Source organism: Leptosomus discolor, chromosome 7, assembly GCF_034619465.1.
Source record: "Leptosomus discolor isolate bLepDis1 chromosome 7, bLepDis1.hap2, whole genome shotgun sequence".
In the NCBI taxonomy this organism is placed as follows: Eukaryota; Metazoa; Chordata; class Aves; order Leptosomiformes; family Leptosomidae; genus Leptosomus; species Leptosomus discolor.
In genome coordinates this window covers 30,580,982-30,597,528 of record NC_141397.1, presented here as the reverse complement: position 1 = coordinate 30,597,528, position 16,547 = coordinate 30,580,982, and the positions used below count along the sequence as shown (strand labels likewise).

Genomic DNA, 16,547 nt, shown 5'->3' with positions numbered 1-16,547 from the left:
TTGTATAGAGGTCGTCTTTGATGAGGTTTTTGTCGTATGCACCCACTGAAGTTTCAGTGTACTCAAGCATTAGGAAAGCCACTATTTGAGCGTCTTTGTTTTCTTTGTTGAGCTGTTTATTTTGCTTTCTTCCCACACAGTTCCCTGGCCTCGCTCTGACAACTGCTTTTCTGCATGAATTACATTCCTCGGGGCCGCAAGTCTCCTAATTCTTCCAGTCGATTTGATTTCTGCCTGTGTGATTAGTCCTCTGCTCCAACACACAGTTGGTCTTTCCAAGCAAACTGCTTGCTAAGTGCCTTTAACATGAAGACCTAACTACATTTTTTAACCTCATTAGTGTGTAGGGCACTGCTTCATTCTGGCTTAATAACATGGCCACTATTGAATCATCACTTGCTCTAAAATAGGTTACAAAAAGGTTACTTGAGTTGTCTGGTTTTCTTTTTGTATGACTGTGCTTTTGCTGGGTAACAGTTTATTTCAGCACAGGTCCAGTTTTAGTGTGTAAGTTGCTTCTTGAAAGGAGACCCATTGATTCTGCTCAGGAAGATTTGCGATGCTGAGAAATTTCATATTTGTGTGTTCAAAAAGAAACTCGGCACTCATTTGGAAATAGCGAATCTAAGTAATAAAACTGGTAAGAAAATGTGCTTTTGGGAGAAAAGGGGAAGAGGGCTTGGGGGAAGCTGATAAATATTCCTACTTGTTTCAGCTGTAGAATTACAAAGATCTCATCCCCACCAGTTTAAATACAGACTTCTCACTGTAACACTGGATTTACAGCAATGCAGTCATAGTGTGCATCGGTTCACTTTGTCTCATGGGATCAATTTTTAGGTGAATGTATCGTCACTGAAATTTAGATTTCAGTTGCAATTGCACATAAACTCGAATGGAAAAGATATTACAAGACTTCCAAATGTTGGAAAGGCAGTAAAAAAAAAAAAAGTTTCCTAAGAAGTCAGCGTCACCAGGGAGCCGGAGGAAGAAAGGAGGCACTGGGTCACATGCCACTTGTGATGGTGCATTTGTGCAGTTGCATAGCACAGCCACTCAGAGGGTGAGACTTCATGATTAATGGTGTTTATTCTTGACAGAAGCCTCCTTTATTTATCTGCAATACACTTTAGTGATTTTATCAGTCACCTGAATGAAAAATATTCAGTCATACCAATATTGCAGTGTAAATTGAGTAGAGTCACTTTTTATTATATCTTTCAGCCTTATCATCTGCACAGTAATTTTCTAGCAGGGGTTTGATATAGAAAGGCTGGATTTAGCTGTACTTGACACAAAGCCTCTTCAATTTCCCCTAAAAGTTCAGGCTCCTCTTAGAAATGTGTATAAATATATATATAAAACCCTCTTATCCAAGCAATTTCAGGATTTGAAAGAATAAAGATAAAATGCGCAAACCTGGATGTGAGAAATGTTGTTCATATGAAAACATCTAATAGCTCTGAAGTCACTGGTGAAATGCTCTTTAGTGTTTAAGCTTGTGGCTTAGTGCAGTTCTTTTTGCATGGCTACGTAGTCTGACTTTCTTCTAATCAATCATCATCCAACTCCAATCAGCATACAGGCAGAGCCTATCGTTCATCCTGGGTGTAATTTCAGAGTTGAAGACTATAATGGCCACATACAGCACATTAGTCACTGCGATAACAGCTAGTGGCACTCCTGAGGAAGGGGGAGGACGGGGGAGAAGGGGAATAAAATTCTTCTCATTCTCACAGTGCATTAGTGAAATAGGAGCAAATGTTAAACAAATGTTTATTCAATTAGCTGACTTAACAGCATTAAGTGTGAGAAAGCTTCTGACAGTCTTTTGACCCACTCTTTTGCGGGGGGAGAGGAAGGGGAAAGGGAAGGAAGAAAGGGGTACATGAATGCAGTCAGGAATTATATATGCCCATATATTCATATGATGGTGCCACTCTGGTTAAACACTTCAAGAGATGGCAGGCCCTGCCTGTAACCAAGAGGAGGCTAAAATTTGAATAGCAAATGAGACCACCTCTAGAGCATCAAAAGAGAATTGCGGAGCCAGGAAGTTTGCTGTAGGAATGCAGTTGGTAATTTCACTGTCCAGTCTGTTACTAATAACAACAGATAATGAGTATGCTGTAGACCTTTTAGATTTTCCTGCTGTACTTTGTGCTCCAGCGCAGTTTGAAGAGGGAAGTACATGGAGGTCCATGGCAACACTTTTCCAAGGCTTCATCGAATAACATTTGCTTGTCCTGTGCCTCTGTTTTAGATTTGTGATGATGAGTTCTGCATCAAATGTGGCATTGATACGTTATCCTTGATATATTAATGGCCATAAGTCAATAGACTTGGACCCAGCTGAAGACAGGGGAGGAAGAATTTACTGGCACTGAGATTGGGCTGTACTACGCAGGTATAGGATATTATCCTACTTATAGTTCATAGAATTCAGTGTGAACTCAGCAAAGTAAGGCAATGCCTGGATAAGGCTCTAGCAGAAGCAAGCGATGGAAATCACGGTGTATCTTGTTAGCATTACTTTTACTTACTGTTTACATTACTGCAATGTTCAACAGCTCTGTGTGGGATCAGACCTCTGCTGAGTGTTGTGCAAATACAAGTTGCTCTGCCAGGAAGAGCTCGTGGTTGGACTGCTTTGGCAAAGGAACTCTGGTGATGGCCTTGGGGATTACCAGCCCCAGCTGTTTTCCTTGCCCTGAAGATTATCCCATGTCCCTCTCAGCAGGGTCAGACAGTGCGCCTTTGCCCGATTTACAGTCTGGCAACTTTGCTCTGGCTCAGTGAAACCGGGCACTGAAGTGGTTTGAGGCAGAGGTGTGCTGGTTGTGCTGGGAGGGGCACCAGCTGGGTAGGTAGGGCAGTAAAAGCTTACAAAGCTGCCACAAAATTTGCAAGAGGACGTCCACTAGAAACCTAAAAGGCAAGTGCCATTTGGAGGGAGCAGTTCTAGTCAGTTGCATTTTTGTGTGTTTGCACTCTTTGTTTCTACAAGCAAAGAAATTGCCAAGTAAATCCATGTAATCTTCCCCTAGTCACCGATTTCTTTGCATCAGTCCTAAGAAGGGTTTGGAGGAAGGAGAGGCAAGCTGGGTCACTCTGTATGGAAAGGCCAAGTGCACAGTGTTTCAGAGGAGTGTCGGGAGACAATGACAGTGGTTGGTGGCGGGATGGAAGGAAGCGGAAAAGGAGAGGCAGGTTGTGGTGGGGAGATTACCATTGTGTGAGGAGGAGAACAAGAAGCCTGGGCTTGACATGGAGAAATGCTGAGAGACAGCATATGGTTTTATTTCTTTATAAATCAGTCAAAACTCTATCTGCATAAACATTTAAGGAACACATGTCAAGACTCCAAGTCAAGACTCATGTGATTAAGTGAATGTACTTTGATTCGGTGGCATCTGAAGCAGTAGTTGCTCACTGTAGTCAACATGGGTGCTACTGTAGGCTGAAGGTCACCAGTGTTACAGCTGACTTTATGTAAACAAGATGTTAAATAGTGGAATGAATATTCATTGATTTTTACAGCATAAGCTCTTTTTGAGGGAATCCACAAGCTGATGGTTGGGTTGTTTACAAAGTATTACAGGTAGCAGAGGATGTATGTAAAAAAGCTGGATCACTGTTCAGGCAGTCTGTCAGTTGAAAAATAGGAATACAGTCACTGACTAAGGATTGAGTGCCTTGATTAATGTAGCCAATTTTTAACTGTAACTGCATAATGTTAACACTTCCCAAAGAAGGAGAGGGGAACCGGAGTAATACTCTTTTGCTGTGGGTCATCAACTGATTGTCATGCATGGTTTCCAGCGCCATGAACATGTCTTGTGCAGTCGTTTGTGTCTCCTTTTTTCTGCAACTATACCTTTTAACTTTCTGAGGGAGAAACATTTTGTTCTAACCCAAAGCGAGGTTATTTGTATATTTTAGTAATTTACGTTCCAGAACTGCACACATTTTGTAAGGCATTGTCCTTGCCTCAATGAGAAAATATTAATAACATACTATCTCTTGGTCTGACCTTTCCACTGTAGATACCAAACACTGTCTCCGAGTGCTTTACCACAGTTCTACAGGTGGGGAAACAGCAGATGAGGATGTCAACGAACTTGTCCAAGGTGGCACAGCAGATAGGTGATGGAAACCAAACCAGAGCCTGTGTACCTTAAATCCTGATCTCGCTCCTCTTACATGTAAACTACGTAGGCACCAACCCATTCATGGTTTGTTTGTACATATAGCTACTGAATGGTAGGTTGCTACCAAATCCAATTCTGTCGCTTACTTCCCCGTACTGACTACAGTTCCAGTGTGAATTTCGGAGAAAGAGAGAGCAAAGTATTGACTAGGTGTTGGAACATGGAAAGGAGTATAGGAAATGAAGTTTCATTCTCGTATTAGGACTTAAGCATATTCTTGTTTTCCCTCTTCATTCACACCGCTAAGAAAATACAGTAAACAGTGCTTACCTTCTTGTAGTGTATGAGCTCTTTTGCATGAACTGTGCTCTGTCATTTCTGTGTATTCAATTAAGTCTAGTTCTTTACATGTTCAAAATTATTTACTTAGTTTTCGTAAGTCCAAGAATGCAATACAGGATATCTGAGGCAGTGAGTGATTTTAGGGGAATGGACTGTCTATTTTAAGACTTAATTTCTGGGGGGAAAAAAAAAAATCAAGTATTAAAAGATTATATTACTGATTTCCCGTACCATGTATGTATAGGTTTGCTTGTTTACAAATTCAATTAGAAGTGCAAAGAGAAAAGGGATCATGGAATTGCATTTTAAAAATACTTGGTGCTGGCCTCACTCTCCTCGCGTTGAAGTCAGTGGAAGTTTTACTGGTGGCTCTCAGAGAGAGCAAAATTGGGTCAGCACTTTGTGCTTATGAAGATCATGTTCCATGATCACTTAAGGATTTTATCAGTTATATCAGTGGACAGTTTCTCATCAATTGCAGTTTATATAGGGTTGAATCCTACAGTAGCAACTAAAGATTTTGAGGAGCAGGATGATTATTTGGCTTATTTTTTCCACATCATTTAGGTGTATAGTAGCTGCCTGAGCCTGATTTATTGAGCATCTACAACCACGTATGTGCTTGTAACAATGAGGAGTAACTTGATAATTTGTATTTCTTAGAGCTCAGCTTTCTTAATATAAAAACCTTGTATTAGCCAATTGTTGACTGCTGGTGCCAAAGGGTCAGTCTGTGCTGAGCAACTATGGCATTAAACAAACAATACTCATTTAACATGGGAGATACTCCAAAGGAATTGAGCTGTGTGCTTTAAAATAGGAGTCAATACATGACAAGAAAGTCCTTATTGTTTGTTTGTCTTCCAGGATCTGCTAGAAATAAAAGTGTTAATGTTTTGGGGCAGCCATCAGAAGATTGTTGTGGGGAAAAAAAAAAAAAAAAAACAAGAAAAAAAAAAAAGAAAAAAAGAAAAGGATCATAGGCAGTTTAATGAGTTTAACATTTTTCAATTCTCCAGGCAGGGCTGAATTGAACAGGTATCAGAGAAACAGTGTGGATACCATTGGTATGAGAGTTATGCCATCAATGCTTGCTCCAGCATTGAATAACATACTGTTAAATGATTAAATATCGAGGTTTGAACTTTGACACTTTCATAATATAACAAGATGGATGAAAAGGCAATAATAAATTAGGTTATGTTACAATATTTCATCCCACTTCGTTGACAAGCTTTGTTCTGTGAGATAGATTATTGTTCCATCTGTAACCTCAGCTCAGTGTCATATTTACAATGTTATAGTTAAGGATCACTTGCTGTTTTCAATATAAATGTATTTTTCAACAGATTCATAAAAGAGCCATTTAAAAATTTATCAGGACAAAACTTGGCATAAAATGTCCAGTCCTTGAGTTATAGTTTCCTTTAAAATTGTGGAATCAGGAACTGCTTAAATTGCCATGATTTTTTTTTCTTTTTTAAAGATAGCTTGTTCTTAGAAAAGGTTTTTGCCTAAACACAGCTTAAAGCTATTTGGAAACCATTTATGACAGATCACTTCTCTAACACCAAACCAACCTCAAAATTTTCATCCGTATTTTCCTGTGACAGACCATTTTGGCTGTCCTGAGTGGCTTTACGTCTGCTTCCAGAAAACACTTCTATTGAAGAGCATTCTCTGACAAGTGTGGGGGTGGCAGTATGCACCAGGGCCCGCTGTACTTTTCACAGTTGCAAGAGATGCAAGAACAGGGACAACATGCACTGTGGTGATACTCTGCCATGTCTTAGAGCAGTTTAAGGACTCCAAAGTAAAGAAACCCAGGACTCTGAGGCCACTAATTCACCATAATTGCCTTGAACAGCCTCATCTGGGACCTCTGCCCACAACACATGCACCCAGGAGCCCCTTTTAAGCTCAGCCTGGGGCCTTTAGTCCCTGCCTGAGCTATGTTGTAGGCAGCTCCTATCTCTGGTCCTGCTTCTGGCTGAGCTTATGGGCATGCACTGTAGGTAGCTGTTCTCCTGGATGGACACTGCAGAGCCATGGTGTAGCTTGTCTCCTGTCCTGTCTTTGGCCCTATCTTCTGCACCTGACCAGCTCCCCCAGACTTGGTTCTCACTTTTCCATGTCTCAGACATGCACCTGGCTCAGTTCAGATCTGGTGGCACGGAGCACATTGCCTGTGCTAGGATTAACCTTGGCTCCTGCCTTGCCTTCCCTTAGAAAGCAGCTGGCCCTTGCTGCTCCCCAGTGCCCTGAGCAGGGTCTCTTCTTCCCCTCCCCTCCCCTCCCCTCCCCTCCCCTCCCCTCCCCTCCCCTCCCCTCCCCTCCCCTCCCCTCCCCTCCTTCATTTCCTGCGCTAACCACCTTTACTCAGTTAAAAGTGTAAATCCATGTAAGATGGTTTCATGGTATTTTGGGCTGGTCCTCTGCCTGGCTCTTCACTAGGTCTACGTGGATGATAAAACTATGTGACTTAGTTGGGAAGTGGGTGAAAAAAGGAGAATGGGAAATTGGAGTTCAGTGTTTTGTTATGAAATTTCTGAAAAGTTACAGGTCTATTATTTGGAAGATTAAAAACTCATTAATACTTTTCTTACTTTTTTTAGATGCTTAAAGTCACCAAATATTTTAGGTTTTTGAATGTGCAGAATTCAAGGAAGTTGTATATTCCCACCTGTGGTTTCCTTCTGCTTCGTGCCACAGGAGCAGTTCAGGAACATAGGTGGGAGAAAAGGTACGAGTTCGAAGGGAAAAATGAGGTAAGGTAGGGAGTACTCTGTGCCTTCTCTAGCCCAGTATCTGGAGTGAATCTGGTACCTGTCACACCTCACCTTACTGCACCAGGACACAGACTGGAAATTGTGCTCCTGAATCCTGTCAGTATGGCACTGGTAAGAAAGGGTGGCTGAAGTCCCTTGTAGTCAGCAAGCTCTGTGCTTGCTTACCTACCTGGGGATTTTTACCTCTAGTCATAGCCACACAAGTTAGCCAATCTGTTACTACCAAAGAAGGGGATAGGATTTCCACTTGAATTTGGAGTATCTGATCTTCATTGTAAAACTGGCTAATGCTTAGGTACAAAAACAATCTAAAGTATGTGGTATGGGCCCCCCACCCCCATTCTCTCTGCTGGTGGAAAAAAATGTGTGATCGTTTCAAGATAATGCTAGGTAATGATCTGTTCGTGCAGATAATTTTGAAATACGTATAACTCGCTCATGCTTGCCCCATCAGCTCTCAGATTCCCATGATCTTCCTTCCCTGGTTAAAAAAGGGCTGCATGGGCTGAAAAGGGAATTGCAGTTTGTTCAGGTTTTGTGGCAGCTAAAATCCAAACCTGCTGCTGGTCAGTCTTCTTGTGCAGAGTTCAAGCAACAAAACAAAATGACACACCATTTTCATGAGTAATAACTGAAGTCTTGCATACAGCTCACCTGTGGTTTAGCAGTGGTCAGAAAAAACGTTTAAAAAAAGTGGCTTCATGTGTTTTGTGATTTGCCGTACATCTGATGCTGCTCACAGCTACTGAACTGGAGGGTGTGACCACATGAGTTTTTAAGAGTGTGCAGACTCCTCTGCAGCATTTGTCAAAAAAGTGTCATGACTAATAGGAAAAAATACACCTGTTTGCCCCTACACTGACCTCACTGCCATGGCACGTGTGTGCTGTTCTGCTGGGTAGTTGAGGTTCTCCAGAACATCAGGGTCAGGACAGGGAGAAGTTGGGGAGTAGGAAGACCTGTGTTAGATATGGAAACTGTGTGGCAGTCATGATATTTTGGGAACTTGGCGCTGAGCAGGAAGGCAGTCTGGACAGAAAGGAGGAGATGCCTTACAGCCAGCCCCATTCTCTGCTACTTCTCTTTTATGTCAGGGGAGTAGGTATAATCAAGGTTACTGAGAAAATAATAAAATGAGCCTAATGTGCCAGAATAAAAATTGCAGTGATAAAACACAGCCATAGGATATTTTTCACTCCCAAACCTGGAGACCTCCAACTTCAAATAGATATTGAAAGTATTAAATTTGAGTTGATTTTGCAGGATCTCTGTGAGTAAACACAAAGGTCCTGATGCAGAAAAGAGCATTCATCTGCTTCGCTCCTTCTCTTTGAGGGAAGGCTTAGTGTTCTGAGTATGTCATCGAGCAGGAAAACCGTGTAGGAGAGGCTGCAGAGCAAGTTCTGCCTTCCCAGGGTTTACAGATGAGGCATAAAGTTTCAAGCAGTGTCACTGAAGATGTCCCTGCCTTTTCTCATGCTGAAGCCCCATTGCATCACATGAAGTAGCCTCAGACCCAATGCAGAAGACCATTTGTGAAGACTGGGGACAAAGTACATGTGAAATAAGAACAATGGGGGTGGACTGCCATCCGTATCTGGAGATTTGATTTGCTTGTCATTGAATGGGTGTGGGCAGAGCCACGCCTGGACTGTACTGTTTGTTGTTCACAGGACAAAAGTTATTATTTATTGGTTTGCAAAGAGGTTGCAAAGTTAATACTAAGTGCGTTTGGCTGCACCCTTTCTAAAAGTCACATTTTAGTTTGAAGGAGGGAGTTAATACTTTTGAAAGACGTTCATAGTGAAGTTTAATCATGGAGGGAAAGGAAGGGCAGAATTTGTGGCGTTTATTGGAATAAAGCAGGAGGGCTCAAACAGTGGGAGCTGAGAGCAGGTGGAGGCAGGAGGGAAAACAGGATTGTAGGGAAAGGAGGGTCTGGAAACACAGAAAAGTGAGGAAAGTGCAGTCTGGAAGTGAGCGGAGAAGTTAGCAGCATGTTAAAGTCTGATGTTGGAGAGACATTGGTAAACATTAGAGTCCAGAGCTGGGAATTTTATGTGGAATCTGACGACTCCTTATTTCTGCCTCTGATAATACACCTTTTATGCCTGCTGTTGATTGATGTTACTCAGGTAGGCCCTTTCCCTAGCATCCATGGAAAACTGAGGAGCTCAGAGGAGCGGAGGGAGGAAAAGGCAGGGCTGAGGAGGAGGAGAAGCGGTTGAGTCCCAGTGTCCTTGAATGGCTCCCATTGGATCTGGAGGAAGACGCTGACAGCCTGGCTCTTAATCTTGCTCCTGCAGCAGCGTTTGGCTGTTGGCCAGCTGGAGAGTGAATCACTGAGGCTGATACAGACTTTCTGCCTTCTTGCAAAAGCTTTTAAACAGTTTTCTGTTTGATATGCACCAGATACGGCCAGAGCTTCTGCTTGCCTGTGTGCTCTTCGGGTTTCTAACTCTTTCTGAGTTGAGATCACATTAGAAAAAATTACATGTAAAATGACATCCAAACTTAGTTTCTTTGTTATTCTTGTGTTAAATTTGGTATACTACTGTATTTTCCTCACTGCCAGGATGGGAAATTCGTCCTGTAATGTGATGCCTAGCTGTGGTAATTTTGCTTCTTACATCACTGTGAGTTTTAAGGCTCCTGCCTTCCACACTCAGCCTGAGAGGGAGCTGCGAGGCAGCAAGTGCTTCATGGCTAGTTGGGTTTCACAGTACCACAAGAACAAAGCTGCATTTCCACCGTAAAACAAATGTGCTTCAAAACCGCACAGAGAAAAAGTGCTCTGAGGAAAGGAGATGCCTGTTTTGCACGGTGGTGAAAAATGGCTTCTGGTTTCAGGTTCTCAGTTTAAATACGGTGAAGGTGTACCAGTGAGTGGCTGGGCTTCCTGTTGGTCACTTGCTTGGGTGCCAAAGGACTGATTGTACCAAAAAGGGAAGGGAAGGGAAGGGAAGGGAAGGGAAGGGAAGGGAAGGGAAGGGAAGGGAAGGGAAGGGAAGGGAAGGGAAGGGAAGGGAAGGGAAGGGAAGGGAAGGGAAGGGAAGGGAAGGGAAGGGAAGGGAAGGGAAGGGAAGGGAAGGGAAGGGAAGGGAAGGGAAGGGAAGGGAAGGGAAGGGAAGGGAAGGGAAGGGAAGGGAAGGGAAGGGAAGGGAAGGGAAGGGAAGGGAAGGGAAGGGAAGGGAAGGGAAGGGAAGGGAAGGGAAGGGAAGGGAAGGGAAGGGAAGGGAAGGGAAGGGAAGGGAAGGGAAGGGAAGGGAAGGGAAGGGAAGGGAAGGGAAGGGAAGGGAAGGGAAGGGAAGGGAAGGGAAGGGAAGGGAAGGGAAGGGAAGGGAAGGGAAGGGAAGGGAAGGGAAGGGAAGGGAAGGGAAGGGAAGGGAAGGGAAGGGAAGGGAAGGGAAGGGAAGGGAAGGGAAGGGAAGGGAAGGGAAGGGAAGGGAAGGGAAGGGAAGGGAAGGGAAGGGAAGGGAAGGGAAGGGAAGGGAAGGGAAGGGAAGGGAAGGGAAGGGAAGGGAAGGGAAGGGAAGGGAAGGGAAGGGAAGGGAAGGGAAGGGAAGGGAAGGGAAGGGAAGGGAAGGGAAGGGAAGGGAAGGGAAGGGAAGGGAAGGGAAGGGAAGGGAAGGGAAGGGAAGGGAAGGGAAGGGAAGGGAAGGGAAGGGAAGGGAAGGGAAGGGAGAAAAGCACAACAGGAAAAATCTTTTTTCCCCAGATTTTATGAGCCCTTGTGGATTTTGTGGCAGGGAAGCCAGCGTCGTGTTAGGAATGCGTAACTTTGATCTTTGTCCCACTCATACGCTAGCATTTCCAAGCTGATGGCAGGGCAGAATTGGCTCCTATGTAAGATTACATTCTCTTAGCCTTTTAGGTGACGACAGCTATCTCCATTGATCACAGTATGTGTATGTTAAAGGAAAGAAAATACATTTCTTGTCTTATTATTCTTTGTAAGCCAGCAGCATCAAAGGAACAGGCTGCCCTTGCTGCTCTCACAGCTACTGCCTGTGTCTCGGCTGTATATATGCTAAATTAATTGGAAAAACAGGGACAAAAAGGCATTTAGTTCAGGTCAACCAGTTGGACTACAGCAAATGCATGACAGGCTTAATCATTGTCTTTTGCCAAAGAGCAGGTTGGCAAGGGCAGGCACTCCAACCCCTTCTGATGAAATCTGGACTTTTTCCAGTGCCTTTGGAGGCAGGATGCTGTGAGAGAAAGGTCTCCATGCAGAGCCCAGACGCTGTCATACCGACAGGGTGGGATGATGGGGAGGGTTACGGCAGGTTATTTATCTTTTGTCAGCTGTGAATTCAGCTTTCAGCCTTGGTTCATCACAGCTTCATACACGTAGCCTGAGTAGGCACCACAGCTCTCCCTTTGCAAGAATGAGGTAGTTATTTAATGTGGTCTTGTCAGTCCCTGGTGCCATGCTAGAAACAAACATACGCAGCAATCTTTCTTCCTTTGCCACCAAGTTTTCTGCATCTTTCGTGGGAAGGAACATCAACAAAAAAACTCTCCAAAGGACTCAGCTGTCTTAATGGCTTACAAAGTTTGTGTCTTCTTGAATGACTTCTGTATAAACACGCAGTCTTGCACTTTCAGGAAGAGTAACTGGCAAATAAAGGGAGTGGGCGCAGTGTAGCTCGCAAAACTCTTTTTCCAACAGCCATGTGGTTTTGAAGATGTAAATGATTCAGCATCTCTGTATGTCTTCCGTATTGCAGCAAGAAATAATACAAGGTATACAGGGGGCATATTTCACGCTAATTGTAGTGATTTTGTGCTGAAGTCCATGGGGAAAGGGTATTGAGGGATGTAAAGATTAACATATAAACTCAAGTTAAAATTGATCAGAGAAATGTTGCTAATACTGGATACAAAGAAGAATTAATTTCCTATCCTTTTTCTTTCCAGGCAGTTGACTTTAGTAGACGTTATTACATGTGCCACACAGTTGTTACTCTTCAAGAAATGGATGTGTTACCTTTACAGTATTTTTCTTTATCATATAGATAACCTGGCTGGTTTTTGTTTGCTTTTCTTTCTTTTTTCTTCCAGGCCTTCTGCCTTGTCTAGTAGCCCGACATACTCAGAGCTTCCATTCCTTAGAATTTCCCCACACCGAAATCCTGCTGCAACATCTGAGTCTCCCTTCAGCACCCCTCACCCATACATTAACCCCTACATGGATTACATCAGGTCCCTGCACAGCAGCCCGTCCCTCTCCATGATCTCGGCAGCCCGCGGACTCAGCCCAACAGACGGTGAGTGAAGACAGGCTTCCTGTTTTCTGTCATTGTAGCAACTTAAGTTATATTAATCTTGTCAACATTTTTTCCCCCTTGTTCAATGCAGCTTCAGCAGATTTGTCAGACATATTCATTATGTCATAAATGTTTCAATACTTCATCAGCCGATCATGGCTCATTTGTACATCTCACAAATGCTGAAACTTCAGGGAGAAGAAAAAAAAAAACCAACCCTGCCTCATTAAAAATTTAAGCTGGAAGGGTGGTGTATGTCTTGTGATATCTTTTGTTTGTGGAACTGACCCAGGGTGTGTTTCTGATCTCCCAAGAAATCTGCTGCATCTGCACTGAATTGAGCCAGATTCTTCATGAGTGTACATCAGAGTATAACCATGGAGTTCTTCAGGTGTGAAAGGCTTGGTGGTTAGAATAGTGTTTTTCAATCATGTAAAGCATGCACGGACTTGTTACATTTAGTCAGTAGTTCCATTAAAGTTATGTAAAATTATTTCAGTTTACCCTAGTCAATGATATGGCCAAATGAAATGATGTCAATGTAGAAGTGGCTGATGATCAGGACTGGCCCTTTTAGATTAAACGGTGGGCAGTGTACATGAAATTTCAATGCTGTAGGTCTTGGTATGACCGTGGCTATTACTTTGCAGGTTGTTTGTGTTGAAGTGAACTCCTGTGATCACTTTTGTCATTACTCTGGCACATTTCCTATTCATTTCAATGGGAATTTTGCCGAAGTGAGCAATGAATGGAGTTGCAAAAAGGCTCAGTCTTGTTAGCAGTTAAGTTTTTCAGTAACAGAGTAAGCAGTTCGACATTTCAAAATTGTAGCATTTGCTGAAAGGAGCTAAAATACAACATACTCGGAAACAAATATCTAGTGAAGATAATTAAAGCTATTATTTTAACTGTGGAAAAGATCTTCCCAGTGTATGCAGAAACTTACCAACAGAGTTAAACTGCTTTTAGCTGAATTTGAAAAACGAGCAGTGCACCCTGTCCAAATGGATAACTAATTAATCCTCGCTTATAAGAACATACACCTTTACAGTTAATCCATTAGTTATGGGCACATATTCTTATGAGAATAAATTTTAATGACCTATTGTCAGTCAAGGTATATGGCATACACATAGGGCTTTCTTAGCAGCACTCTGGATGTTGCATAAATCCTTGCTAATTCTACCCTTTTTATTTTAGCCAAAGTATAAAAAAAAATAAATTGAATGCTCAGAAATACATTTATTGACTGGGGAGCTTTGGAGCTTTTGGTAGTAGGGTATAGACATGTTAGAGCTATAATGTAATGGCATAAATTGGGAAAACTCTTGCAATGTGTATTTGGGGTTTTCACAAAAGCTAATATGCATAACACTTTACTGTTTTCTCTTCAATAATCTTCAGATCACATTTTTGCAGAATTTCGCTTATGCTTAAGGTATCGTCCAGTTGCACACACAAAGAAAGGAGGGAAGGAAATAACCTATCACACAACCATATGACATTAATCTGTATGTGTTCTTGATCTCAGGTACACAACACTGAATTCACTTGCATAGATGTAGGCACATAGTGCTATCTGAGATACACAGGGCTATCTGACCTGGCACCCAGCTGATGCTCCAGAAAGGCACAGGTCTCCTAGAGGTGCTTTGCCATATTCACCAGGCCAGTAGTAATCTCTCTGAAACTCTAGGATGTCTCAGGGTAGAATTTGCTTCGAGGTTCTTGCACCTAAGTGTAGGTCTCTACAGTATAGAAATCTGTCTGTGATCTTGGTGTGCTGTTGTGCCATTATAGTCCAGTGAGTTCTAGATGGTGCAGTCAGAGGGGCCTTAGTGAACTATTCACTTCACCCACATACAGACACTTGTATGTTACCAGCTGAGTCTGGAGCTCCATCGTAACTATGATGGTGCTATGATTCATCTGTCTACAATGTAGGTGTTTGTTGTCAGTTCAGGTTTATGAAATATCTTGCCTCAACTCCAGCTGCTGCCTCAGAAAGGCAGTTTTCTCCTCTAAGGCCTGTCTTGTACCTGCCAGCCCCATTAGGTGTCTTGGATACCTACGGGCTTTCAGGTGGCAGGAGATGCTCAGGTGTGGACAATACAGTTGAGTACGCTCTGTCTTAACACTCATCCCCTGAGCTTTGATCACTGGCTGTATACACAACCGTAGCCCTTCATAAGTACAAGCTAAACTTAATAGCTTAAGCTTCTTTCTTTGGGTTTTAAACAGATACATGTTACTTCATGTTTCCTTTAGGCTCACAGCTCATCTTTGATCAGTTATCACAGCCCAGGTGTTGTGCAGCATCTCATGAAAATACAGGAAATTGATTGAGGCTTTGGAGGTTTCAGTAGAACAACATGCTTATCGAAAAGCTGTAAAATTTGATCTCTAGAATCCATAGTTTGTTGTATGATCAGTCAGGTATACAATGAAATGCTTTTTTCAGGTGTAGATTCCTGGGATCAGACAGTCAAAGTCATGGCTTGGGCACTGCTAGAATGCAAATAAAAAAACCCTGTGATTTAAAGGGGTACATGCACATAATGTACCAATAACAGTGGACATCATGGCCTAAGTCGTATAGCATTTGAACTATGAAAACTTGGAAGTTGCTATTGTTCTTCCAAAAGTCATAGCGAGATTTCTCTTGCTACCCTAATTGCTTTAGGCCAGTTAGATAATTAGGTCAGTGTACTATTGGGCTCAGTCTGTCGACTCACAGATCTGGGGATGGCCTGGAGCCAAAACAATTGGAATATAACGAAGAGCAGTTTCATGTTCACTACAAGTCTTGCCAACTGTAATTAATGACTGCCACAGCAGCAGGAATGGTAGAGTGTCTTCTGTCTTGTCACTTCACCTTACCCAGCAGAAGTGGTGGGCCAGGGGTGGCTGAGGACTACTCTTAATACCACAGAGGGTTCGAGGCAGGGGTAAGGACCAAGCCATTGGTGCATAGAGCGGAATGCTCAATTGAAGCTCAGCAGTGCCACAGTGCAGAAGCAAATGCCTCCCCTTGTAAAAAAAGCAGGAACAAAGCTGAAGCTACCCAGGAATAAACAGGAGAAAATTCAGGGCTGCGGGCCTTCCCATTTACCCTTCATTTACCCTTCATGCAATACATCATTTAGTAGGCTAATTTTTTATGTTTGAAGAAGGTAGTAAGGAATGATCTTTAAAGAGCACCAGAGCATTTCTCAGCATATGGAACATTTAGTAATGCAATTATGTGCTCACTATGTTTTCTGCAGCAGTTAATTTTGAAGTTTGCAGCCAATGTTAATGTTAGTTAACCCAGACACTTATGTCAGAAAGCTCAGGAAGTATTTTAAGTGTGTCTGGAAAGATAGGATGGTTGCCTACTACTGTAAAACTTTTAAAATCAGTGATTCAGTGTGAGTTACTCCTCTTTTAAAATTTGGTCTGAATATTTTTCTTGCTGTTTCACAGAAAGTGGTGGTGGCTGAAGTAGATTGTATTTAATCAAGAAATCAGTTTGTAATGTGGAAAAAATACCAACAAACTTTAATTTATCTCAGCTTATTTTTTTATGCCATTCTTGTTCCTGTTTGTACTTTTATTTTTCTGAATCTTTCCTGAAGTTGCTTATATCTAACATTATAACATCAGAAGCACATTCTTCCATTTTCTTTGGTAAAAATAAAGACAGATTATACAATTTAGAAACATGTTACTGAATAACTTGTCTCCAAACTCCCATGCCATGTTTACCTCCTTTGTTTCTAAGGTTTGCATTTAGGATCCAGTTCTCTAATGTAAACATAAATGATCCTTTTTAGTAATACTGTGTAAGTAACAAAGTTAAGGTTAAGTTGGTAATTCAAAGAATTTCACCTTAAAATTTTGTTTCCATTCAAGATTCAGTTGCTGGGATCAAAGAAAAATCTTATTAAATAATATGAAAGAATATAAAAATAATTTGTTGGGATATAGCCCCTTAACCTAAGGAACTTGAA

At 42.3% G+C, this 16,547-nt stretch overlaps 1 protein-coding gene across 2 annotated transcripts in view; it reads left to right on the top strand.

The window, feature by feature from the left end:
* GLI3 (GLI family zinc finger 3) overlaps nt 1-16,547 on the top strand; it is a 194,202-nt gene that overhangs the window by 113,705 nt on the left and 63,950 nt on the right. For both annotated transcript variants that reach the window (XM_086467654.1, XM_086467653.1), the window contains exon 4: nt 12,350-12,555. In XM_086467654.1, coding sequence (XP_086323780.1) covers nt 12,350-12,555 — 206 coding nt within the window. The remainder of the gene's footprint in view (nt 1-12,349; nt 12,556-16,547) is intronic.